The 26,216-nt window shown below is 37.8% G+C and overlaps 1 protein-coding gene across 8 annotated transcripts in view; it reads left to right on the top strand.

The window, feature by feature from the left end:
* Nep2 (Neprilysin 2) overlaps positions 1-26,216 on the top strand; it is a 237,006-nt gene that overhangs the window by 146,859 nt on the left and 63,931 nt on the right. For 2 of the 8 annotated variants that reach the window (XM_067118786.1, XM_067118791.1), the window contains exon 2: positions 10,530-10,587. The exons of the other annotated variants lie outside the window; for them this stretch is intronic. In XM_067118786.1, the coding sequence (XP_066974887.1) occupies positions 10,530-10,587 (58 nt within the window). The remainder of the gene's footprint in view (positions 1-10,529; positions 10,588-26,216) is intronic. 8 annotated transcript variants of the gene reach the window in all.

Raw genomic sequence — 26,216 nt, forward strand, 5'->3', positions numbered from 1 at the left:
CCAGTGTGATGCGACTTCGACTAATGGGAAATTTATTGCTCTTTTCATTGTATTTATTTTTATTGAAACAGGAATATATATATATATATATATATATATATATATATATATATATATATATATATATTATATATATATATATATATATATATATATATATATATATATTATATATATATATATATATATATATATATATATATATATAAATTTCTGACTCACATCAGGATTGAACCCTGGTCTTTCAATTTGAAAGGCAAGGACGCTGCCCACTTGTATGGCCTAGTGGGCAGCGTCCTTGCCTTTCAAATTGAAAGACAGACCTGGGTTCGATCCTGATGTGAGTCAGAAATTTATTTCTGTTCCACACGTGATTGTGTTGATTATTTATATATATATATATATATATATATATATATATATATATAAATTATATATATATATATATATATATATATATATATATATATATATATGTATATGTGTGTGTGTGTGTGTGTGTGTGTGTGTTTGTGTGTGTGTGTATGTACACACACACATATACATTTACCACATCGCAGAGAGAGAGAGAGAGAGAGAGAGAGAGAGAGAGAGAGAGAGAGAGAGAGAACAAGTACATAAGGAACCCGGACCACATGCATAATTACCACCTTCTTGCTCAGCCCCCACCCTCGCCCTGATCTTCCTGGCGTTGAGTGTGTGTTTACCTTCGAGTCCCAAAAGGTCAACCATATAAATCATAAGCGCCATTAGGATCACGCCAGTGTTTTCAAAGGCATCAGTCAATCCTCGGCGTACACGAGAACGAGCACATTCAACTTGAAGGCTGATTTGCTCACCTGCTCCAGACTGTGTTGCAGAGTGATTGATGTTATTATCTGTTTTGCTTCGTCCCTCGGCAGATAGACTCCAGAAATAAGCAGATGGTTGTCGAGTGCCTTTTTTGTCAAATAAGCCACCCTGTAGCCTTCCTCTTCAGCGCATGCAAATTCGTGTCATTAACTTGTTAGAGTCTGCAGCGAAAATGTACAATTTGAGTTGTCACATGCATTAAAGGTTTTAGCTTCAGGATAGAGGAAACCGTATTTTAACGGAAAAGAGGCAGAGAACTGGTCAGTAAGCCGAAATTATTAAAACTTCTTTTTTTTCATTTTTAAATGTATTTCTTTGCGAATGCTGTCTGTAGTTTACTGGTGCTTATACTTAAGACACAAAAAGCTTCAGTGGACAAAATCATTTCTTGTGCACATTTTTTCGTCAACAAAGAACTTGCCTCCCTCAAAAAAAATAGTACAGGGCAAAGACTATTACCACATTAAGTCTTATCTGAATGTGGTTAAGTAAGAAGACTTCCTAACCTACACAGCGTCTTCATATAAACACCTCTGCAGCTCACATAGATCCTCTGTAGGCTATTTAAGCTACACCATTCGCGTTCTTCTTACCTGTAGATGAAGCACCTTTCATTCTAACACTTATGCGACATAATGATCATGCTAATCGCAATATCGGAAGGAGTCGCTATTTTAGGTCAGTGTTACTGAAAAGAAATTGTTGGTTTAACATTGTTCGCCTTATACACCCGTAGGGGGGTAGTGCCGTCAGTGCACCTCATGCGGTGCACTGTAGGCATTACTTGAGGTTCTTTGCAACGTGTGCCTTCGGCCCCTAGCTGCAACCCCTTTCATTCCTTTTACTGTACCTCCTTTCATATTCTTCTTCCATCATACTTTCCACCCTCTCTTAACAGTTGATTCATAGTGCAACTGCGAGATTTTCCTCCTGTTACACCTTTCAAACCTTTTACTGTTAATTTCCGTTTCAGCGCTGAATGACTTCATGGGTCCCAGGGCTTGGCCCAAACACTCAATTCAATTCAGTTCAGCGTACAGGGAGCGTTCTCCAAATTTCATGTTATTTTATTCTCGTCAGCAGGTAGATGATGTGATAGATTTCCAAAGAGCGTAGAAAGATATTCTGCTCTCGTCGTTTATTCTTTAATACGTTTCGACGCACGTACAGGCAGTCATCTGCTGAGAGAATGAATGAAGTATAATTGTGTACAGGTATTTATAACAGAAAAATATAGACGACTGTATAAGTTGAATGCTGTTGAAACTGCAATTGTTTCCGGTACCATTCATTTTAAGTATATCATTTTACATAGATTCGTCAAGCCTCCACTAGAGCATAATAGTTTGCTATTAACAATCAAGAATCTGTAAATATCAACCACGCTATCTTCCTCTGTACTCCTCTTCGTATATTCCAGAAATTTTCAGAGGACGGAACAAAGGCACGCACGCACACACACACATACATTTATAGATACAAATATATGTGTGTGTGTGTGTGCGCGAGTGAGAGAGAGAGAGAGAATGCTTGTAACTATCATGCCAGAAATGATCTTTCTGCGATTGCTGTACTGTGCGCTAATGTTTTTCCTGCAAGTATTCCTCAAGTCCCTCTTACACCCACACGCCCACTGTCATCATCACCTAGGATTCAAGCAGCCGCCCCGCATCCGCGGTAGGCCATCAAGTTCAAGATTTAGTGTCCTTGTCCAATCTTCTTGGTTGTTGTAAGCCCACCCGTGGCTTTCCTCTGGGCTAGGTGAGAGACAGATGACTAAGACAAACGAACTCGAAGGGCCAACGAAAACAGAGGCCACGAAGGGTTTGCCGACTAACCGCCATGTTCTTTCCGTTAGAAGATGGCGCAGAGCAAGCATCGTCAGTCGTTAGTAATTACAAACATGGCTTCCTCTTTCAGATTCCCGACCTTGAGTATAGAGTTCGGTGGACCTTCAGAACTGCGAGAGAGGAGCCTTGCACTTCTGCCGTGTATATAAACATAATATTTCTCTTTCGTTGACTGGCGCTTCGTCGTTCACCCTATTAGTCTGTCAGTTCTGTAGGTCGGCGTGTTTCCCTCCTCAAGTTTTCATCAGTTCTGCTGACGATGTGCGGGTGACGCAGGTAGATCAGATGTATTTGCTCTTACGCGGGTATACTCCGTTCATTTAACCGACGCATTTTAGGTATAAGCTAATATTAATGGACAGTTATCAGTTACTTGTGATACTTTGTCGTTTGTTTTTGGGTGTTTGTTGGGCTGACATAATGTCTTGATCGTTTGTGTTCGGATGCTTGTTGCTCTGGTTCAAGTGATCCGGTTGTCTTTCTGTTTGAACCTAAAGGCTTTGCCATTTCCGCCTTCCCTTAGTTCAAAGATTATTGATATGAAAGAATTTGTACTGAATTTCTTTTGTAGACTTTTATTCGCAATTTTCTTTTACAAACAAGGTCATCATTTTTAGTTTTCTGAAAAGAAAACTATTGTGCCAACTTTGTCTGTCAAATCCGCACTTTTCTGTCATACAGTTCTTAAAAACTATTAGGCTGAGGGCTGCAAATTTGTGTGTTGATCATCCACCCTCCAATCATGGAAACATAAATTGCAGCCCTCTAGCCTCAATAGTTTTTATTCTATTTAAGGTTAAAGTTAGACATAATCGTGCTTCTGGCAACTATACAGGTTAGGCCACCACCGGCCTGTGGTTAAAGTTTCATGGGCCGCAGCTCATACAGTATTATACCGAGACCACCGAAAGGTAGATCTGTTTTCGGTGGCCTTGATTATACGATGTACAGAAAACTCGATTTCGCCGAAGAAACTTCTGCGCATTTTTTACTTGTTTAATATTATCATTTATTTCCTGGTATTGTTAACAGGAGAATTGGCACTGAGTAGTAAATTAAAGGAAAAGAAAAGAGGAAAACAATAAGACAAACAACTCAATAAAAAAAAAAGGAATTCCCTAATTCCTTTAATGTAGCATGAGTCTGTTAAATCCCAGTCCGTATGTTTTGTGTGACTAAGAATCCAGTCTTACCAGGTATGCTAATGAGAGGAGGATGTACCTTCTAGATTAAAACCATGACTAAAATTTTAGGAGACAACATTGATGTTGTCCTTTTTTAGTTTTTTAAAGGCTTATGGTTTTCAGGTAAATATCTTATAATTTTTTATCTTATTTTTGGCAGTTTTAATTCCATTAGAAAGCAAATCTCGTCGATTTTACCATTTTTAACATTGACCTTTAGAATGTCTATTAGAAACTTATTATTTATATCATTTCCATTTTCATGCATTCTCATCAAAGCTCTGAATGACCCTACGGGATCCAGTGCTTGGCCTTATGCCTAAATCACATATTCCATTCTAAACTCCAAGACTCACTTAGGTGACAGTGACACCGAAATGCAAGAAAATCCTCAGGGATTCCCTGGAAATGACGTTCGAAGTGAGAGGAAGGTGGCGAGAGATCGAGAATCCTTGAAGGAGTTCCAGCGACCTGACCGAAACTGAATGCAGAGCTCTTGTGTCAGGTTCTTCAGGAGAGAATCAAGAGGAGATCGGTTTTTGTCGTTTGGTGATACGCCAGCTTTTGCTAACTGACTGAAGCTCTTGGAAATTGAATCGGAATCCCAGTTTGTCGTTTGGTGATAGGCCAACTTTTGCGAACTGACTGAAGCTCTTGGAAAACTAAATTGGAATCCCAGTTTTGTCGTTTGGTGATACTCCAACCTCTGCTAATTGACTGAAGCTCTGTGAAAGCTAAGTTGGAATCTCAGCTTTGCCGTTTGGTGTTACGCCAGCTTTTGCGAACTGACTGAAGCTCTTTGAAAACTAAATTGGAATCCCAATTTTGTCGTTTGGTGATACTCCAACTTTTGCGAACTGACTGAAGCTCTTGGAACACTAAATTGGAATCCCAATTTTGTCTTTTGGTGATACTCCAACTTTTGCGAACTGGCTGAAGTTCCTTGAAAACTAAATTGGAATCCCAATTTTGTCGTTTGGTGATGCTCCAACTTTTGCGAACTAACTGAAGTTCTTTGAAAACTAAATTGGAATGGCCTTCTCTACTCTTTACAAAATATCAGAATTACTAATTCCTTTTGCAGTTGTCATTTATCTGAGTTTACAAAGTTTTGCTGTTACTTCTGCCAGTATGTTACTTTCATTGCACAGCCGTGAGAATAAGAACGCCAACACCAACAAAAATAACAGTTGAGGTATTTTTCATGAATTAATGTGCATAGCTTCAAATCTGACAAGATAATCCTCGTCATTAATGAAGAGGACCTGAGGTGGGCAGAATATTGTTTTCCCGACAAAGGCTGTCCAATTCGTCGATGAAGGAGGGAGAGGAGGAGGAGGAAGGGGAAGGCTTATTTTCTCATTTGCATTCATGCAGAGTCTGTGCATCTCATTTTATCTCTTCCTGTTCCAGTCGAAATTCAGGTTTAATGTATATAGTGATTCACTGCAAAATGATTCATGTATGGGTTTATTGTTAGAAAGACAAATTATGCTTCTAACGTAATTAGCTGTTATTTGGATTGTTTCTGTAGATTAGTTTCGTGAGCACACACATACATACACACACACAAACATATATATGTATATGTATATGTCTATACAAATATATGTATCCATGTGAGCGCGCGAGTGCTTGCTGTGTGTAAATTATAAGAATTTTGTGCTTGAAATTGTGACATACTGTCACACACATGCACACACATACATACATATATATATATATATATATATATATATATATATATATATATATATATATATATATACTGTATATATAATATATATATATATATGTTATATATATATATATATATATATATATATATATTAAATTTATGTATGTCATCAATAACCAATAACTTCATCGCCTTCATTTGGGAGGATGGAGGAGGGAGTAGGAAGAGGGGCAGTGGTCCGACGGCTCCCTCCTGAGATAAACTAGACAAGTCTGTGTTTACAGCGCGAAAAGAACTAAAGTTCGATGTTGGTCCAATGCAAACGGTTAGATAGATAAATACCATTGCTGCTCTGGCAATGAGCGGGAGGTTATCCAGGCCCTTGAAACTTTACTGGAGTTAAGCGCCCTTCTCACGATGGTGCTTGAAACGCATTAGTGTTCCTTCGGGTCTTAACTCTTCGTTGCAGTTTCTTGTTTTTTCCGATAATTGTGTTATGTTGTGTCACCTCACATTTCAAGCATGAACAACTTTGGTAGGTTTTGAAAGCATCCTTGGTTTCCTTCAGGCAATATTTCTGAGATCTCGTATCATATTTTGTAGTCACAGCTGCTTCCATTTCTTCCTAAACGCGCGCATACAGCTAGGTTATGTAAAGATATACGCACGTGTATCCTCAGTACCCAAGCACGTGCATATAAATGTATGTATTTGCAGTCATATGTATAAGAAATATTTTTTTTTCAATGTCAAGTAATGAGTAATTAAATATCATAATTTGTATTTTGGGTGTAACCAGCTAGTCTGAGGCTAAAAGGTGAAGTTCCTAATCTCATTTCCAGCATCTGAGTGAGTCGCATTTCCAACCGGAAGGGACTTGTCCACAAAGCAGCTGTGTTATGGCCCCATGTAATTATGGCATGCAAATTTGGTCCGCTTTTCCCCTCTTCTCTTTGGAATTTTTTCTTTCTCCTTTTTGGATTTTTTTCTTTCTAATTTTTGGATTTTTCTTCTTTTTGGAATTTCTTTCATTCTCCTTTTTGGAATTTCTTATTTGCTCCTTTTTGGAATTTCTTTCTTCCTTTTTGAAATTTTTTTCATTCTCCTTTGAGGAATTTTTGTCTTCCTCCTTTTTGGAATTTCTTTCTTTCTCCTTTTTGGAATTTTGTTCTTGCACCTTTTTGGAATTTCTTTGTTTCTCCTTTTTGGATTTTTTTTTTGGAATTTTTTTCTCCTTTTTGGAATTTCTTTCTTTCTCCTTTTGGGAATTTTTTCTTTCTCCTTTTGGGAATTTATTTCTTTCTTCTTTTTGGAATTTCTTTCTTTCTCCTTTTTGGAATTTATTTTCTTCTTTTTAGGAATTTGTCTTTCTCCTTTTTGGACTTTTTCTTTCTTTCTGGAATTTCTTTCTTTCATATTTTTGGAATTTTATTTCTTTTTTATTTTATTAATTTCCCCTATTTGGAATTTCTTTCTTTCTTCTGTCTGGAATTTCTCTTTCTGTTTTCTGGAATTTCTTTCTTTCTCCTATTTGGAATTTCTTTCTTTCTCCTTTCTGGAATTTCTTTCTTTCTCCTTTCTGGAATTTCTTTCTTTCTCCTTTCTGGAATTTCTTTCTTTCTCCTTCTGGAATTTCTTTCTTTCTCCTATTTGGAATTTCTTTCTTTGTCCATTCTGGAATATCTTTCTTTCTCCTTTCTGGAATATCTTTCTTTCTCTTTTCCGGAATTTCTTTCTTTCTCCTTTTTGGAATTTGACTTCTGTGCAGCCGGGAAGGTCGCCGGATGATGTCTTTGTTACGAAGACTTTGCATAAGAGCACAACTCGCGTCCGGTTCTTACATAACTTTCTGGGTGTATTCATCACGAGGAGAGTTATCGGAGACTCAGAGGGACAGAATGAAGCCAGTCATCCAGCACACAAAAACACGACTTCCCTCTCACTCCGGAAGCTGCGAAATCGTGTGCTCATCACTGCTGCAGGGATAGATGAAATAATGAAGCCGATTTTGTTAGTGTTATTTCATTCCTGGTAGTGTTTTGGCGGCAGGAGAGGCGCTATTTTTTTCGTCTGCATTTATATATATTTCAATACAATGGGTTTTCTATTTTGTCATTAGAACTTATATATTTCAGTAAAATGGGTTTTCTATTTTGTCATTAGAACTTACTTCAGTATAATGGGTTTTCTATTTTTTCCTTAGAACTTGTATATTTCAATACAATGGGTTTTCAGTTTTGTCATTAGAAGATATATTTCAATACAATGGGTTTTCTATTTTTTCATTAGAACTTATTTATTTCATTTCAATGGGTTTTCTGTTTTTCCCTTAGAACTTATTTATTTCAATACAATGGGTTTTCTATTTTCCCCCCTAGAACTTATATATTTCAATACAATGGGTTTTCTATTTTCCCCCTAGAACTTATATATTTCAATACAATGGGTTTTCTGTTTTTTTCCTTAGAACTTATATATGTCAGTAGAATGGGTTTTATATTTTTTCCTTAGAACTTATATATTTCAATACAATGGGTCTTTTATTTTTCCCCTAGAACTTATATGTTTCAATACAGTTGGTTTTCTGTTTTTCCTTAGAACTTATATTTCACTATAGTGGGTCTTCTATTTTTTCCTTAGAACTCATTTATTTCAATGCAGTGGTTTTTTTTTCCTTAGAACTTTTATATTTCGATATAATGGATTTTCTGTTTTGTCCTTAGAACTTATTTTAATATATATTTTTTTTTTATCTCGCTGCTGGCTTTTCCCCGACTATATTTAAAAATTCGATGGCTTATGTCAAAACATAACTATAAGGTTTTAGTTATAAAATCCATTAGTTCAGCAGTCGCTGTATACACTTTGAACAGGGCTTCCTGTTCCGGATACTCACTGTCTTCAGGAAGGGGTTTCTTAGTCAATGAGTATGGTATTGTCACCAGGAATGAATATAATCTTAAGGAAAGGGAGAGGATTTTAGTCCTCATAAGCAACTGGGATAGTCAGATTTAATAGTCTCTTGTCTGCACGATTCCAGAGATGACTGAACATCGGTTGAAAGCTTGCTTATTAACAGGCCTGCCTCCTTGGATGCACTTACGTCATTCAAACAGGATTCCCAAAACGCTTGCATATTTCCAGGCTTATTTTCTCTCTCAGATTTTATGTTGCTAGATACGTGGGGGAGTTTCTCATATGTTTTGATCATTCTTTTTTTTATTTTCAAGTTAATGTTATTTGTTTTGTTGTCCTTCAGTTTGTTTCAGTGCTGACCTTATATAGTCAGTGACTGGTTCTTCCATTTATTTTCCAGTAAGATTATCTTTCCTTGCGAAATTTTATTTTGACCAACATCCTCTTCCTGATATAACGGTATGCTGACATATCAGTTTCCATTGTGATGCTACTGTTCAGTACTTGACTCTCCTTTCATATCAAAGCTGTGTCTTGTTTTAATGATGAATGTTTACTTAGCGAATGCTTCACAATTTCATGTTAGGATTTATATACAGCGTTTGATTATGTAGGGTTTTAGTTTCTGAAAAAGAAAACTTAGTGCCGGCTTGTCTGTCCGTCAGCACTTTTTCTGTCCGCGAACTTTTCTCGTCCGCCTCAGATCTAAAACTGCTGAGGTTAGAGGCTGCAAATTGACATGTTGACATCCATCCTTCAATCATCAAACATACCAAATTGCGCAAGTTTCTCTTAGCCTCAGGAGTTTTTATTTTATTTAAGGTTAAAGTTAGACATAATCGTGCATCTGGTAAACATATATGCCAGGCCACTCACTGACCCGTGTTAAAGCTTCAACAGTGGTTCATACAGCGCAATTATGCCGAGACCACCGAAACATAGATCTATTTTCGGCGGCCTTTATTATACGCTGTACAGAAAACTCTGTTTGCCTTAGTTGCCTTTTACCTTTTAATAATGTAGTCTACGCATTGACGGTGATCTGTTTGTTAGTATAAGGGTTACTATACTTTTTTAATGGTTGATTGATTTATATTCGTCTTCACTTCTGAATTAAGCAAATTTGATTCTGAAACTTTAGTTAGATGTTTCACTTGATTTTTCATGATTTACAAAGAACATTGTATCCTGTCCATTAGTCTAAAATAACACACACACATTTTTATATATATATATATATATATATATATATATATATATATATATATATATATATATATATATATATATATATATATATATATACTCTTTATATATGTGGTCTGCACCAATGTCTCTTATGTATATATATATATATATATATATATATATATATATATATATATATATATATATATATATATATATATATATATATATATATATAATATTTGTGGTCTGACCACCAACATCTGTCTTCTTATGTATATAAATGCGTGCGTATGTGTGTGTGCGCGTTTGTTTGTGCATGTGTGTGTCTGTTTGTTATTTCTGACCGAGAAATAAGATACAACGTCTGATGTGTGTTCAAAAAGGGGAATGTACAATTAAAATATCAAAATCAAGTTCGTTTAATTCATAAATGAAGACATCTATAATCCACAGGAGATTTGAGATTTTTTCCAACATGGCTCATCATCTATTATTCCAAACATTTATTTGTATTTGCGACTGTGTGCTTATTTTCGGAATGACGTAAAACTACCAAATTACCTAGGTCGTGCCTTTTTTAGTTGTAAAAAAATCCAGTTGTATATGTATATATAATATCATATTTATAAGTATGCATGTATGTGTCGTATCCAGAATATCCCTTCAGCTATAATTGTGTGTGTGTATATATATATATATATATATATATATATATATATATATATATATATATATATATATATATATATATATATATATGACTTGTACAGAGATCTTGCACGGTGTTTTGGCAACATCGTATGAGCACTCCCTAAAAAAATGAATTATGCCTCTGATAGTTTTTTGTTCTTTTTCCAGGTAAGTTGTTACTACCAGGTAGCCAGAGGAGAAGCTCCTGTTTGCCTTGGACGAGATCGTGAGTACCTCGTAATGTGTAAGCGAAGGCTATGTTTCTGTTACTATAATGAGACGTCTAGGGTGGAACGTTGTTACTTCCTCAGAAAGAACACGCAAATCGGTTTTTTGCTGGGGAAGGGAGTTATATATTCAATAGCGTTGACAGATCTCAGCAAGGTTATCAGTACTTGAACAGATACTCAGGTTAAAAGATCGGAATAGCCTGCATATTTTTTTTTGTGTGTGTGTGTGTTTAATGACAAAAGCATTTATCATTCTCTTGATAGCACCGCATTGTTGCTGTTGATGGAAAATCTCTTAGCTACCGGGTATGCCAAGGTCTTTTTCTTCAGGCGATGGTTATCAAGCATTCAGCTTCTGACGCTTGGGCTCAGAACTGCACGAATCCACGCTGCTTTCTGGTTCTGAAAAATCTTCAGAAATTCAGGAAGTAAGGCGAAAATCAAAGGAAGATAGTTCGCTTGCAAGCAGTCATCCGGACTCTCGTGAATACCCGAAAGTCCAAGAAAATAAAATCACTCAATTCTTCAGGTTTCCTTAACTTTATTTAAAAAAAAAAAAAAAAAAAAAAAGAGTAACAAATGCGCCTGAGTTTCTTCGCTGCTGTCGAATTTTCTGTACAGCGTATAATCAAGGCCACCGAAAACAGATCTCTCTTTCGGTGGTCTCGGTATAATGCTGTATGAGCCGCTGCCCATGAAACTTTAACCACAGCCCGGTAGTGGCCTATCCTATATCGTTGTCAGAAGCACGACTATGGCTAAATTTAACCGTAAATAAAATAAAAACTGCTGAGGCTAGAGGCCTGCAATTTGGTATGTTTGATGATTGGAGGGTGGATGATCGACATACCAATTTGCAGCCCTCTAGCCTCAGTGGTTTTTAAAATCTGAGGGCGAACAGAAAAAAAGTGCGGACGGACAGACAAAGCCGGCACAAAAGTTTCGTTTTACAGAAAACTAAAAGGACCCACGAAAATGGGGTAGTAAAAATAAAAGTACAGTCAAAATAAAAGTACAAAAAAAGTAGTATTGGAAGGGAATCATGGATCTTGCTTTGGCTAGGTCACTAAGTAATTGCATAGATGACTTTAGAAGTGGCACAGTACATTTTAGTTCTCAAATACAGAAACAAAACTTTCAAATCATGAAACGTAGAAAAGAAAAACCTCCCATTCCCGGGATGTTAAAGGTGATTGTGTATCACGTTTCAAAACGTAAAGGTTCCCAAAATATGAATTCAGGCAAAAATTAGGTTTCTAAGGAGAGGAATAACAGAGAGAAGTCGTTGTGGAAACTACATACATAGCGTTCTTTGTAACCTGACCTTGGGAATAGCATATGAAATAGGCAATATCCTAGACCTGGTTCAAACGGTCCACAGACTGGAATAATTCGTATAATACAAGATTCACTTTGACATCAGGATATCCTGAAGAAGCACCAATTGTCTCGGATGTTTAAAAAAAAAAAAAAACAGACGCATGCGCACGCGCGCACACACACACATACACACTGACAAACTCATATTATATATATATATATATATATATATATATATATATATATATATATATATATATATATATATATATATATATATATATATATATATATATATATATTAATATTTATATATATATATAATATATATTATATATATATTTGCTATACTAGCTGTAACAGGGTTAAAAGAGAAAAAAGTCAGTAATATATATATATATATATATATATATATATATATATATATATATATATATATATTATATAATATATATATATATATATATATATATATATATATATATATATATATATAATAAAAAACCGTAAAAACATCAAAAGGGTAGAAAGTTATAGCTAAATTTCGGAGACTGTCTGTCTCCCTCAACAGGCAGGTAATGAATGAAATCAAAGTTACAGAGCAGTGACTTCTGGAATATTCCTTCATTGGTATAAATACCACTGCTCTGTAACTCTTATTTCATTCACTACCTGCCTGTTGAGGGAGACAGACAGTGTCTCCGAAAAATAAAGCTATAACTTTCGACCCTTTTTGGTGTTTTTATGGTTCCTTTTATTAGGTGGAATTCTGTTTTAATATAAAGTATTTCTTAGTCATATATACTGTATATATTGTGTATATATATTATATATACTGTATATATATATATGTGTGTGTGTGTGTGTGTGTGTGTATGTGTGTACGCTCTCACTCACCCCAGCGAAACCAATATTGTTGTGATTGTCCACTACGCTGAACTCTAATTACATTAGGGATCGGTGCAGTTCCATAGCACTTGCCCATTGAGACTGCGGCCTGTGAAATGATATATCATTTCTCTTTGGGTACCTCGTACCCAGGTGTGTTATGCGATTGCTAATTGCAAGCGATGTTCAAGGGGCAAACTGCATGTGCGCGAAGCACTGCATAAAAAAAAGCTTTAAGATTATATGAATACAGGAAGAAATGAATGACGATGATAGTAATTGCAGTGGTGCAAACAACGCTTACCAAGTTATTCCTTCAAATGGAGAAATGTTTCGAATATGTGCGACCACCTGCAGATATCCCGCTTCAAAACAAACTTGTTTACTTTTGAGAATAAGGAATGGCTAAATAAGCGGATACCTGCGCTTGCCGATTAGGAGATTACAGTATGCATCCTCGTCATGTGAAGACGTCGTTGATCAAAAGCAGTGACGGTGCAGTTATGCTTCAGCGTGGTGACGTGAAAAGTAATGGCTATTTTTATGCAGTGCATGCGCTGTGCGAACCGGAAGTTTTGCATCAAGTACAGGGTCTGTAATAAGTGTTACGCCCTTACCCGACATTCTTTGGATCCTTTGGTGGTCATGGGAGAATGTTCCGCTAAATACTGTTCTAATTAGTGACGGGAGAGAGAGAGAGAGAGAGAGAGAGAGAGGCGTCATCCAGCTCTCAATCAAAGTTCAGTGCGTTATCGGAACTGTGGAAGGACATTAGCCGACCTTTTAGTTTTCTGTAAAAGAAAACTATTGTGCCGGCTTTGTCTGTCCGTCCGCTCTTATTTCTGTCCGCCCTCAGATCTGAAAAACTACTGAAGCTAGAGGGCTGCAAATTGGCATGTCGATCATCCGTCCTCCAAACATCAAACATACCAAATTGCAGCCGTCTAGTCTCAGTAGTTTTTATTTTACTTAAGGTTAAAGTTAGTCATAATCGTGCATCTGGCAACGATATAGGCCATGCCGCCACCGGGCCGTGGTTAAAGTTTCAAGGGCCGCGGCTCATCAGCATTATAACGAGACCACCGAAAGATAGATCTATTTTCGGTGGCCCTGATTATATGCTGCAGCGGCTGTACAGAAAACTGTTTCTTCGGCGCATTTTTTACTTGTTTTTTTTCTCTTTTCCTCAATAAAAGACTAAACTAAAGCGTTTGAAATCCACTTTTTTCTCTTTTCCTCAATAAAAGACTAAACTAAAGCGTTTGAAATCCACTGGGGAACGGGAGATTCGACAAGAGGGATTTGATTGCCCGGTGATGAAGAGAGTACATACACAGTATGTTACAGGCATTTCGCGAACTGCCAGAAATTTCAGGCAGTTAGTGAAATAGGAACATTTGATCCCCCCAGCGGCTAGTACTAAACACGGCAAAACTGACTTACCTTCACTGTTTCGCTGTGTTTAATATTAGCCCCTGGGGTGTCAAATGTATTTCAATGTGTTTAGTACTAAGCCCCCGGGGCGTCAAATGTATTTTGCCGTGTTTAGTATTATCCCCTGGGTGGTCAAATATATTTCTGCGTGTTTATTACTAGCCTGTGGGGGTCAGATGTATTTCGCCATGTTTAGTACTAGCCCCTGGGGCGTCGAATGTATTTTGCCGTGTTTAGTACTAGCCCCTGGGGTGTCAAATGTTTTTTGCCATGTTTAATACTAGCCCCTGGGGGTCAATTGTACTTCACCGTGTTTAGTACTAGTCCCTGGGGTGTCAAATGTATTTCACCATGTTTAGCACTAGCCCATAGGGTGTCAAATGTATTTCGCCGTGTTTAGTACTAGGCCCTGGCGGGTCAAATGTCCCTAAGTGCATTTCGCTATCTGCCTGTAACTTGTACACATTTAAACAGAAACGCGTCGAAATGAAGACATTCCTTCGATCATACCCTAAGGTTCCTCTATGTTTACAGTACTCTCGTTTTTCGTGAAATTGCTCCGCCGCCTCTTCGGCGGAAAGAGCCGAGTGAACACGATAAACGACTTAGTAGCAGAAGGTAAAAGCGGCTGTATTGGCTTTTCTCTGCCGCCAGTTATGGGTTTCTGGGTCACTGGAGCACACCACTTGTTTTATAACCCCTGGATGTTATCGCCGTATGCCGCTCCCTCTCAAGAATTCTTTATCTATCTTTAAGTCTGTCTCTCGATTTTGTGGTCTTTTATCTCTATATCTATATGTCTGTCTGTGCCTGTCATCACGGCAACAATTAATTTTTCTTTATATTGTTTCTGTGTTATTTATTAGTATTAGCTGTTATTCCGTCGTAAGAGTTCATTGTGCTTTTTACATGTCAATCCGTCTTGCCATTACCACAGTTATTTTGGATTGTATTACCTTGTGTTATCAGTCTATCCCAGTGATTCTCAAGCATTTGTAAAAAAAAAAATAAAATTTGCAGAAGTCTTCATATAATTATTATCAGTGTCTCTAATTTAATTATGTTTATCTAAGTCTTCTGATATGCTCTTTGTTTGTACAGTATATTTCTGCATGTACATGTGCTGATTTTTGTTTCAGTATGGATAGTAATTTTATTCGTTAAATAAGAAATTAATGCATGCGATATGGAGGGATGATGAAGAAGGGGTGCCACGGTCATGATTGTACATTAGTTAGGGTGCCATTACTAAAAAAAGATTAAGAAGCACTGGTCTATCCTATATCTGTCATAAGCAACAATCTTTTCCCTTTTCCTGGCAGTTTCCTTCAGTTTCTAATCCTCTTTGAATATTCACTCGTTTTCTTTATCCTTTTGCGGGGAACCAGCCAGATGTTCCCTGCGTTTTGCTGCAAATAATGAATTTCATTAGCTTATTTAAAATAAATTAAGATTAATTACATGCAAGTGATTGATTGATTAGTGGACTTACTGGCGTTTGACAACCTGACGTTACAACTGCAAAGGACCCCGTAGGGGGCGGTAGTGCCGTCAGTGCACCTCATACCGTGCACTGTAAGCATTACTTAAGGTTCTTTTCAGCGTGCCTTCGGCCCCTAGCTGCAACCCCTTTCGTTCCTTTTACTCTACCTCCTTTCATATTCTCTTTCTTCCATCTTACTTTCCTGAACCCTCTCCTAACAAGTAATATGCACAGGGCAACTGCTTTGAGGTTTTCCTCCTGTTGCACCTTTCAAACCTGAATGACCTCATAAGCCTTTGGCCTAAATTCTGTATTCAATTCAATTCAATTCAACACAACTGCAAGGGAGAGCGACACGGCACACCATTATCTGCAAACCGCACAAAGCCATCGATGCAAACTGCCATAAAATCATAGTTTCCTTTATGTAAGCTGCTCGTACCTTTCGAAAGATAACATTTATATTCTACGACAAAGAGCAACATAAGCTTAAAAAACCCACAGTATCTGAGTGTTTCGAACCAACCATATACCTGTATATCACATTCTCGGAATTCAAAGGAAATGGACGGATTCAGTAAATGAATACACTTGAACAGATGTGACGAAAATTGCTGGTAATCTGAACAACAGACAAAAAGTGAAAGATCCCGTTTTTAATTTTCTGTAAAAGAAAACTGTTGAGATGGCCCTGTCTGTCCGTCCGCACTTTTTCTGTCCGCCCTCGGGTATTAAAAACTACTGAGGCCAGAGGACTGCAAATTGGTGTGTCGATCATCCACCCTCCAATCATCAAACATACCAAACTGCAGCCCTCTAGCCTCTGTGGTTTTTACTTTATTTAAGGTTAAAGTTAGTCATGATCGTGTGTCTGGCAACACTATATGTTAGGTCACCACACAGACATTAAAAATTACTGAGGCTAGAGGTCTGCAAATTAGTGTGTCGATCATCCATCCCCCAGTCATTAAACATACCAAATTGCAGCCCTCCAGCCTCAGTAGTTTTTATTCCATTTAAGGTTAAAGTTAGCCATGATCGTGTGCGTGGCAACGTTATAGGATAGGCCACCACTCAGACATTAAAAGTTACTGAGGCCAGAGGGCTGCAAATTGGTGTGTCGATCATCCACCCTCCAATCATCAAACATACCAAACTGCAGCCCTCTACCTCAGTAGTTTTTACTTTATTTAAGCTTAAAGTTAGTCATGATCGTGCGTCTGGTAACGCTATAGGATAGGCGACCACCGGGCCGTGGCTGAAAGTTTTATGGAACGCGGCTCATCCAGTATTATACGCCGTACAGAAAACTCGATTGCGCCTAAGAAACTTCGGCGCATTTTTTACTTTTTTAATTTTTTTAATTTTTTTCTTTATTTATTTATTTTTTGTTTTGGTCGCATCAGCCTTCTACCGAACTCGTCGACCTTCCCGTGCCTTTGGAGGCTGCTAGAAGTTGCATCCAGGACGAAGGTCATATTGACGCTGACTTTCCTCTCGCTGATCGAAAGTTGTTGCGTGATTAAAACGCCAGGGACGCCCCATCTGGGACATAATGGGTCTGGAAGTGGAGTTCGCCAGTGAATTTGCACCAGAACGATAGCAAGGTGAGATGATGATGATGAAGATGATGAAGATGTTGATGTTGGTGATTCTGATGACAGCCGAAGTAAGCAAGCTATTAAAGAAGAGCTTGTGACGATGACGAGGAGGAGGAGGAGGAGGAGGAGGAGGAGGAACTAGGAATTATTAAGGCCGTCGTGATAAGGATGATGAGGAAAACGGGGAAGGAGAGGGGACGCCAATGATGTTTATGAATAGGAAAGCGCGTAATGATGGGCGGAATGAAGGGTGGAGTTGATGATGGTGGGTGAGCGATGATGACGGAAAGGAGAAGGCGAAGGAGAAGGCTGAATACTGGATGATAATGACGTCCCAAGTAGTAAGTCTGTGAACTGGAAATAATTGGCAAAGAAATGAAGAGAAATCAAAATAAGCACATTGAACAAGAGGCAAGCGAAGAGTGTTGCGAAAGGAAAGAAATGTCAAGGCACAAAAGCGGAGGAAATAATGGGAAAATACTAACGTACTGAGGTAAAAAAATGGATGAGCAGGAATTTGTGGTATTTCAAGGTCATTATTTACATCCTGTTAAGGCTTTTTTTTGTTGTTCCATTTGCCATCTTATTCACTGAAGAACCCATTCACAAAGTGAGTTCTCCTGATCAACAACAGAGGTTTTCTTAAAAAAAAAAAAGTTTCTTCGGCGCAGTTGAGTTTTCTGTACAGCACATAATGCCGTATGAAACTCTTAGCCACGGCCCATGAAACTCTCAGCCGCGGCCCATGAAACTTTCACCCACGGTCCGGTGGTGGCCTGTGTTAGCACGATCATAGCTAACTTTAACCTTAAATAGAATAAAAAAAACTACTGAGGCTAGAGGGCTGCAATTTAGTATATTTGATGATTGGAGGGTGGATGATCAACATGCAAATTTGCAGCCCTCTAGCCTCAGTAGTTCTTAAGCTCTGAGGGCGGACAGAAAAAGTGCGAACGGACAGACAGATATCCATCTCAATAGCTTTCTTTTACAGAAAATGAGAAAAACGAGTTCAAGATTTGTAAGAATAATAATAATGAAAAACCAATAACTGGGAACCCTTTAACTGTGTAGATGAAATCTCTTAAAAATCTTATCATTCAGTGATCAAATACCAAGCGAAAAGTCGACGAAGATTGTCTGTTTTTTGTTTACTTACCTAAACATCAGGAATTAGCCTCAGAATTTGAAACCCCTGGAAATGTGCCAACGCTATTCAACGATTGGAGCTCTGTGTTTGGCAGTTTTCCACAGCTGTTTCGAGTTGATTTTGCAACCAATCCGTTTTCCACAGCCGTTTCGGAGTTGATTTTGGAACCAAACCGTTTTCCACAGCCGTTTCAGAATTGATTTTGGAATCAAATCGTTTTCTCGGAGTTGATTTTGGAACCAAACCGTTTTCCACAGCCGTTTCGGAGTTGATTTTGGAACCAAACCGTTTTCCACAGCCGTTTCAGAATTGATTTTGGAATCAAATCGTTTTCTCGGAGTTGATTTTGCAACCAATCCGTTTTCCACAGCCGTTTCGGAGTTGATTTTGGAACCAAACCGTTTTCCACAGCCGTTTCGGAGTTGATTTTGGAACCAAACCGTTTTCCACAGCCGTTTCGGAGTTGATTTTGGAACCAAGCCGTTTTCCACAGCCATTTCAGAATTGATTTTGGAATCAAATCGTTTTCTCGGAGTTGATTTTGGAACCAAACCGTTTTCCACAGCCGTTTCGGAGTTGATTTTGGAACCAAACCGTTTTCCACAGTCATTTCAGAATTGATTTTGGAATCAAACCGTTTTCCACAGCCGTTTCATAATTGATTTTGGAATCAAACCGTTTTCCACAGCCGTTTCGGAGTTGATTTTGGAACCGAACCGTTTTCCACAGCCGTTTCGGAGTTTACTTTGGAACCAAAAAAATTTTTTTATCAGCACATTTTAAAAATGTTCGGTTTATTTTAACGCACGCAAACTCTGTTTATGACCGTTGTAAACGGTTCATTCGCAAATCTTACAGCTAAAACGTACCATATGTTTAACGCTCGACAATTGGCATAAAAGTAGTTTGGGACCGTTAAAAAAGGTCAAGGTCACTTCTATTTACGTCCAATGATAAGATCGTCCAAAGCCCCCTTCCAGCAGAATAGGATCAGAGTAAAAAACGAGTAGCAATAATTGATAATAATAATGACGTGGATAGTAACTGTATTTATAATAGTAACCAAGATGATTTTGATGCAAATGATGGAGAGGGTGATATTAAAAGTAAACAAGTAATAAATGCGCCGAAGTTTCTTCGGCGCAATCGAGTTTTCTGTACGTCGTATAATCAAGGCCACCGAAAATAGATCTATCCTTCGGTGGTCTCGGTATAATGCTGTATGAGCCGCGGCCCATGAAACTTTAACCACAGGCAGGTGGTGGCCTGTCCTATATCATTGCCAGAGGTATGATTATGGCTAACTTTAACCGTAAATAAAATAAAAACTAATGAGGCTAGAGGGCTGCAATTTGGTATGTTTGATGACTGGAGGGTGGATGATTAACATACCAATTTGCAGCCTTCAAGGCTCAGTAGTTTTCAAGGTCTGAGGGCGAACATAAAAAGTGCAGACGGACAGACAAAGCCGGCACAATAGTTGTCTTTTACAGAAAACTACAAGGTACGGGTTGCTACTTAGCAACCCGGAAACAAGGACAATGCCTTCTAGTGTATATCATGAATTTCATACTGAACGCTGCTAAAAGTATTTGCTGCTGGCAAGACTGCTTGGGAATTCCAGGTATCAAAAGGATCGTGCATTCCTTCTCTCTCTCTCTCTCTCTCTCTCTCTCTCTCTCTCTCTCTCTCTCTCTCTCCTGCTTTGGGTCTGAAGCATCTTTGCCATGACTGCAGAAAGGGGCCGAAAGATGAGCAGCTTCAGGTTATTTGGGAAAGCAGGCTAGCAAAAGAATTCACAACAAGTTCGAGATTTGCCAAAATGGATTTTTGATTTTGCCTGAAAGAAAATCCATTGTATATAAATTTTAAAAACCTGAACATTCGAAATGTCCACCAGTGTCACCAGAAGATAAGCGTTTTCCTTCAACAATGTCACTTAACTTCGAACTCCATTATATGTCAATACTATAAGGAAAGACAAAAATGAATTCGTGAAAATTTCACTCACGAATCGTTCATTGTATTCGAGAGCAGCATAGCATCAGTGGAGTAGAACTCTCGTCAAGTCAAAGCAAAACCTGAACACTCCTTTCAAGATGGGCCGTGAAACAGGCCCATTCGGCCCAGTAATATAGTAGTAGTAGTAGCAGGGATATGCCTTTGTAACGGCTTCCATCCCCAGAGTACCCTCTGGTTATAAGTACTTCCAGCTCGGAAAGTGAGGAAGAATGAAGCGATCCACTTACTGTATGTGGGTCTTCCCCAACCTTAATGTCCTCTGCGGCATTCCCATTCGATATCCGGGCTTGATTCTTCCCATTCCGCAACCCTTCCTCCCTCTCAGCAAAGTCATTTCCTCAAGCCATGATTTACAACACAGGCTGGATAATAAGTTTTGTATTGGAATTGGCTGTTGACATCTTTTCCCCTCTCTCTCTCTTGACAAGTTTTTCACCCTCTCTCTCTCTCTCTCTCTCTCTCTCTCTCTCTCTCTCTCTCTCTCTCTCTCTCTCTCTCTCTCTCTCTCTCTCTCTCATTATTACAGAAAAGATTTTATAATCACTTCTTAAAAGTACTACAAGCTGTAGAATTTTTCGGTCAGTGAAAATACTTTATAGAGATAGTGTTCAGTTTAAATGAGGGCCGACGGGACCGGCAATCCAATGCTCTTATTTTGCCCATCCCCGAAGCAAGTCCTGGAATACAGGCGAAATGGAAAAAGTTTGGAATAAAGGGTAGCCGGATGATAAATCAGGAACTTGAGTCGCAGTTGCCACCGACCCTTTTTTTTTTTTATCAGCATCCTAGATAAGATTCGATACGCCTTAGGAAATGTTGCTATAATGACATCCAACTTCCTTTGGTGGGCTTGTATGTTTTAGTCATTTTTATCCTTTATACATATACAGACACACATTATATATATAATACAGACATATATATATATATATATATATATATATATATATATATATATATATATATATATATATATATATATATATATATATATATTTATATATATATATATATATATATATATATATATATATATATATATATATATATATATACTGTATATATGTATATATATATATATAAATATATATTACCACAAAAAGTTCTGAATGTGGGTCCTGACCAGTTTGGGCATTATTTGTAAGCCACTGGCGAAGGGCTGATACATAGTGGTATAGATATTCAGAATGCATATGCTACGGGGCCAGTTAAAAAAAAAAAAAAAAAAAACTAACAGACCGTTGGAAACCAAAATTCCAAACCCGAGAGATGCGAGCAGGTAGAACCACACCCTGTTTTGCGGTTGAGTCAGGTTTTCTGTTTACAAATTTCATTATCTTTTTTCCATCCATATCCACCACCTACCTGAAAATTCAAACATTTTCCATTATTTCTTTTGAAATCAGTAGATTAAGTTTTTACATGCCTTAAATGATATTCATAATATTACAAAAGCTTTCATTTATAAAGCTAGACTGTGATTTGTCTTTCTAGTGCGTTATTAGAATAAAATACCTTTTTTTTTTTGCCCCCGCCCAGATGATTGTATGATTGCTTACACTAACGTACAAAAATTCCACTTTTCACCTGTGTATCTTACACATTTTTTATGCAGTTCTATTCTCTTTTTCCAGTTTTTCTCCAGTTTGACCAATGTGAAAGTTATCACAAAACTTACATAGAACCTGATGAAAATTATATCCACTGGCATTGTCAGAAGGTGAGAAGTTAAGAGAGCGTTGTGGATATTAAAATTACATAGGCGTGTGGTAAAGTGGAACCAATACATTCAAAATATATAGCACAAGATGTTTTGTAAGTCTTTCTGTTGATCTTGGTTTTGTGGAGATTTCATGATAATAAAAAACAAGTGAAAAATGCGCCGAAGTGTCTTTGGCGCAGTCGAGTTTTCTGTACAGCCGCTACAGCGTATGATAATCAAGGCCACCGAAAATAGATCTATCTTTCGATGGTCTCGAGTATAATGCTGTATGGGCCGCGACCCATGAAACTTTAACCACGGCCCGGTGGTGTCTTATCCTATATCGTTGCCAGAAGCACGGTTATGGCTTATTTTAACCTTAAATAAAATAAAAGCTACTGAGGCTAGAGGGCTACAATTTGGTATGTTTGATGATTGGAGGGTGGATGATCATACCAATTTGCTGCCCTCAAGCCTCGGTAGTTTTTAAGATCTGAGGGCGTACAGGAAAAGTGCGGACGGACAGACAAAGCCGGCACAGTAGTTTTCTTTGACAGAAAACTAAAAATCGATGAATTGAAACTTCCAAAGAAAGAACGAAAATGCAAATGTAAATGTGAAAGGTCCTAGTTAGGTGTTGGGGACCGCTTGGTCGCTGCCATCATCACAGCCAATAATACTGCAAAATGTCTGACCAAACCTTGGTAACACCTGTGGAATCCCAATAAGCTCTGGCGGTGAAGCTAATGAGCTTTTCGAGCAAGATAGCGGCGCCAGCAACAACCTGTTTATAGCTTCTAAAGTAACAGAACTTAGGAGGAGAGAAATTGAAAAACCTTCCTGTGAATTCTAGGAAGAGAATACGTATCACTCATGCAAAATCAGCCCCAATCTTTGCTTGAGAATTTCTGTCGAACCCCTTGAAAACCGGTGTATTCTTTTTTTTTTTTTTTTTTATAAACCGTAGGTCCATACGCACACACATAGGTATATATTTATATGGAGATTTGTGTATGTATATATACATGCATACATATATATATATATAAATATATGTGTGTGTATATTTCCCCAGTCTTCTATACGTCCTATCCTCAGGGTTGAAGTCTTGAGAAAGAAACGGGAAACGTTGTTGCTTTATTGTGTCATTATTCAATTTTATGCCGACAGCTGATATAACCATTAAATTAAGGCTGTCATTAGGGATGACTGTAATTGTAAACTCCATTCCTATTTTTTTTTCCTTTTTAGTTTTCTGTAAAAGGAAACTATTGTTCCGGCTTTGTCTGTTCGTCCACACTTTTTCTGTCCGCCCTCAGATCTTAAAAACTACTAAGGCTACAGGGCTGCAAATTGGTATGTTGATCATCCACCCTCCAATCATCAAACATACAAAATTACAGCCCCGTAGCCTCATTAGTTTTTATTTTATGTAAGGTTGAAGTTAGCCATAATCTTGCGTCTGGCAACGCTATAGGGCAAGCCACTACCTGGCCGTGGTTAGTTTCATGAGCCGCGGCTCATACAGCATCATACCGAGACCACCGAAAGATTGATCTATTTTCGGTGGCCATGATTTTTTTTTTTTTTTTTGCTGAGGCTATATACCAGCAAGCAATGTCAGTGAACTGACCATGATTTGCTGCGCATATTACTCAGCACCCCACATACGTTACAATGATATTTGTCACCTGATATTTACTGTCAACTAGAAAAAAAAAAAAAAGACTATAGCGTTTTGTTTCTTTAAAAGGAGGTTGCAACTGGCAAGTAAGTACTGCCAGTTAGTGTACCTTGGGTGGGCAGTTTTACTCAGAATATTATTGATGTTGTCCTCAAATTTAGTTTTCTTGTGATAATAATAATGAGAATTACTACAATGTCAGAACGATTTCTTGCAAGAGATGTGGAAGATTTCCGTTTAATAAGATAAAAGAGAATGATTAGCTGTTTGGACAGAATATTCTTAAAAGAACAAAAGGACATCTCTTAGAAAAAAATAAAAGGACATCGGCCATTGTGGAGAGAGAGAGAGAGAGAGAGAGAGAGAGAGAGAGAGATGACTATTTCAATTTTGAAAGATTAAAGGACCTTCCAGTTTGATGGACAGAGGAACACACCAAAGAACCTTTTTACTCCGAGACGAGAGTTACATTCTGATTTGGAAGGATCAAAGGACGTGACTGGTTTAAAAATGAGAAGGCTATTTTCAGTTGCAAATAAAGGAAATGAAAAAATTCGTCCAAAATGACGATAAGGGATCTTTCCTAGATAGTGACCCCCAAGGGTTTTCGCGGGTCGTTATCTAGGACCAATATTTCTTGGGGATTTTTATCTTTCTGATATTTATAGGCTTTTGTTAGTGTTTTTACGGTCATCCCCAACGGGCTTGTACTGAACACGCCGCGAAGGTGGATCCATGCCGGTTTAAAACCCTTGGGGGCATTATCTAGGAAAGATCCACGAAAAGTTCAATTAAAAAGGCTTCATTCCTCGTTTAGAATAGAAAGATGCATTGTTTTCTTTTTCTGCCATGGGACGCAGAAGCCGATTTTCTATAAAAAGAGTAGAAGATAATGAATGTCGTGCAGTAAGACCAGAAGTACTTTCGTATAAGGCGACAAACAGGTGTCATCACCCAGGAAGGGAGAAAGATATTTCCGTATTGAAACACAAAAAGATATATTTAAATTGTGAGACCAAACAGGTGTCATCACCCAGGAAGGGAGAAAGAGATTTCCGTATTGAAACACAAAAAGATATATTTAAATTGTGAGACCAAACAGGTGTCATCACCCAGGAAGGGAGAAAGAGATTTCCGTATTGAAACACAAAAAGATATATTTAAATTGTGAGACCAAACAGGTGTCATCACCCAGGAAGGGAGAAAGATATTTCCGTATTGAAACACAAAAAGATATATTTAAATTGTGAGACCAAACAGGTGTCATCACCCAGGAAGGGAGAAAGATATTTCCGTATTGAAACACAAAAAGATATATTTAAATTGTGAGACCAAACAGGTGTCATCACCCAGGAAGGGAGAAAGATATTTCCGTATTGAAACACAAAAAGATATATTTAAATTGTGAGACCAAAAACCGTCCTTTTAAGCGGTAGAGAAAAGACAGTTTTTATAGAAATACAGAATGACATTTTTGTAGTGACACTTACAGTAGGAACACGGGGGATGCATTATATATTCTACTTAATAATAGAAAGACATTTTCATATTGAAAGCCGTTCACAATAAGAAAGGTCATTGTACGGGCATTACACATTGAAATTTAGACTTTACTGACGAAAATCAAAATTATCAAATGACAATTTCCATGCCATTTGGACCCACCTAAAATCTATGAAAAAAATTGCTGTTCGAAATTGTGATATTTCGTTTATTTTTGTGTTAGACTATTCAAGTCATAGACTCAACTTCACAGAAATAATAGAAGTTCAAGGATAAGGTTATTGTCTTTTGAGAGTAAAAAATGGAAACAAAGGGACATCCAAACAGCAGTTATAAGAGCAAGGGTGTTTGAAGTAATCAAAGGCAGTGAATACAAAACAATAAGACTGCCAGACCAAACAATTATATAAGATTGCTTATTATCCTGACATCCGATGATCCTCGTCATTCAATCGGTTCTGTTCATTAGGTTGCAGCGAAAGAAGTGCGATGCATAACGGCAGAATCTTTCCATTTGCTCTCCGGTACTGTAAACTGGTGGCCGCGCTCGCCTTTCAATCGGTTTCGTTCACAAGTCGGAGAGCGAGGAAAGACGCGTGACGGCGAGCAAATTCCTGAGATGTATGCTAGTATTGCACCAGCCCCGGTTTGTTTGCCATGCCCATAGGTTAGGTTAGGTTAGATTGAGTTGGGTTCGGTTAGATTGGCGTCGATAAGGTAATTTGTGTGTGGGAAACATAATGAGATTATTGTCAAGAAAATTCTATGGTTAGTTTTCCAAACCTTTATACTGTCAATTACCGCTTCAGGTCTGAATGACCTCAAAGGTCCCAGCGCT

Source organism: Macrobrachium rosenbergii, chromosome 16 (assembly GCF_040412425.1).
Source record: "Macrobrachium rosenbergii isolate ZJJX-2024 chromosome 16, ASM4041242v1, whole genome shotgun sequence".
NCBI classification, from domain to species: domain Eukaryota; kingdom Metazoa; phylum Arthropoda; class Malacostraca; order Decapoda; family Palaemonidae; genus Macrobrachium; species Macrobrachium rosenbergii.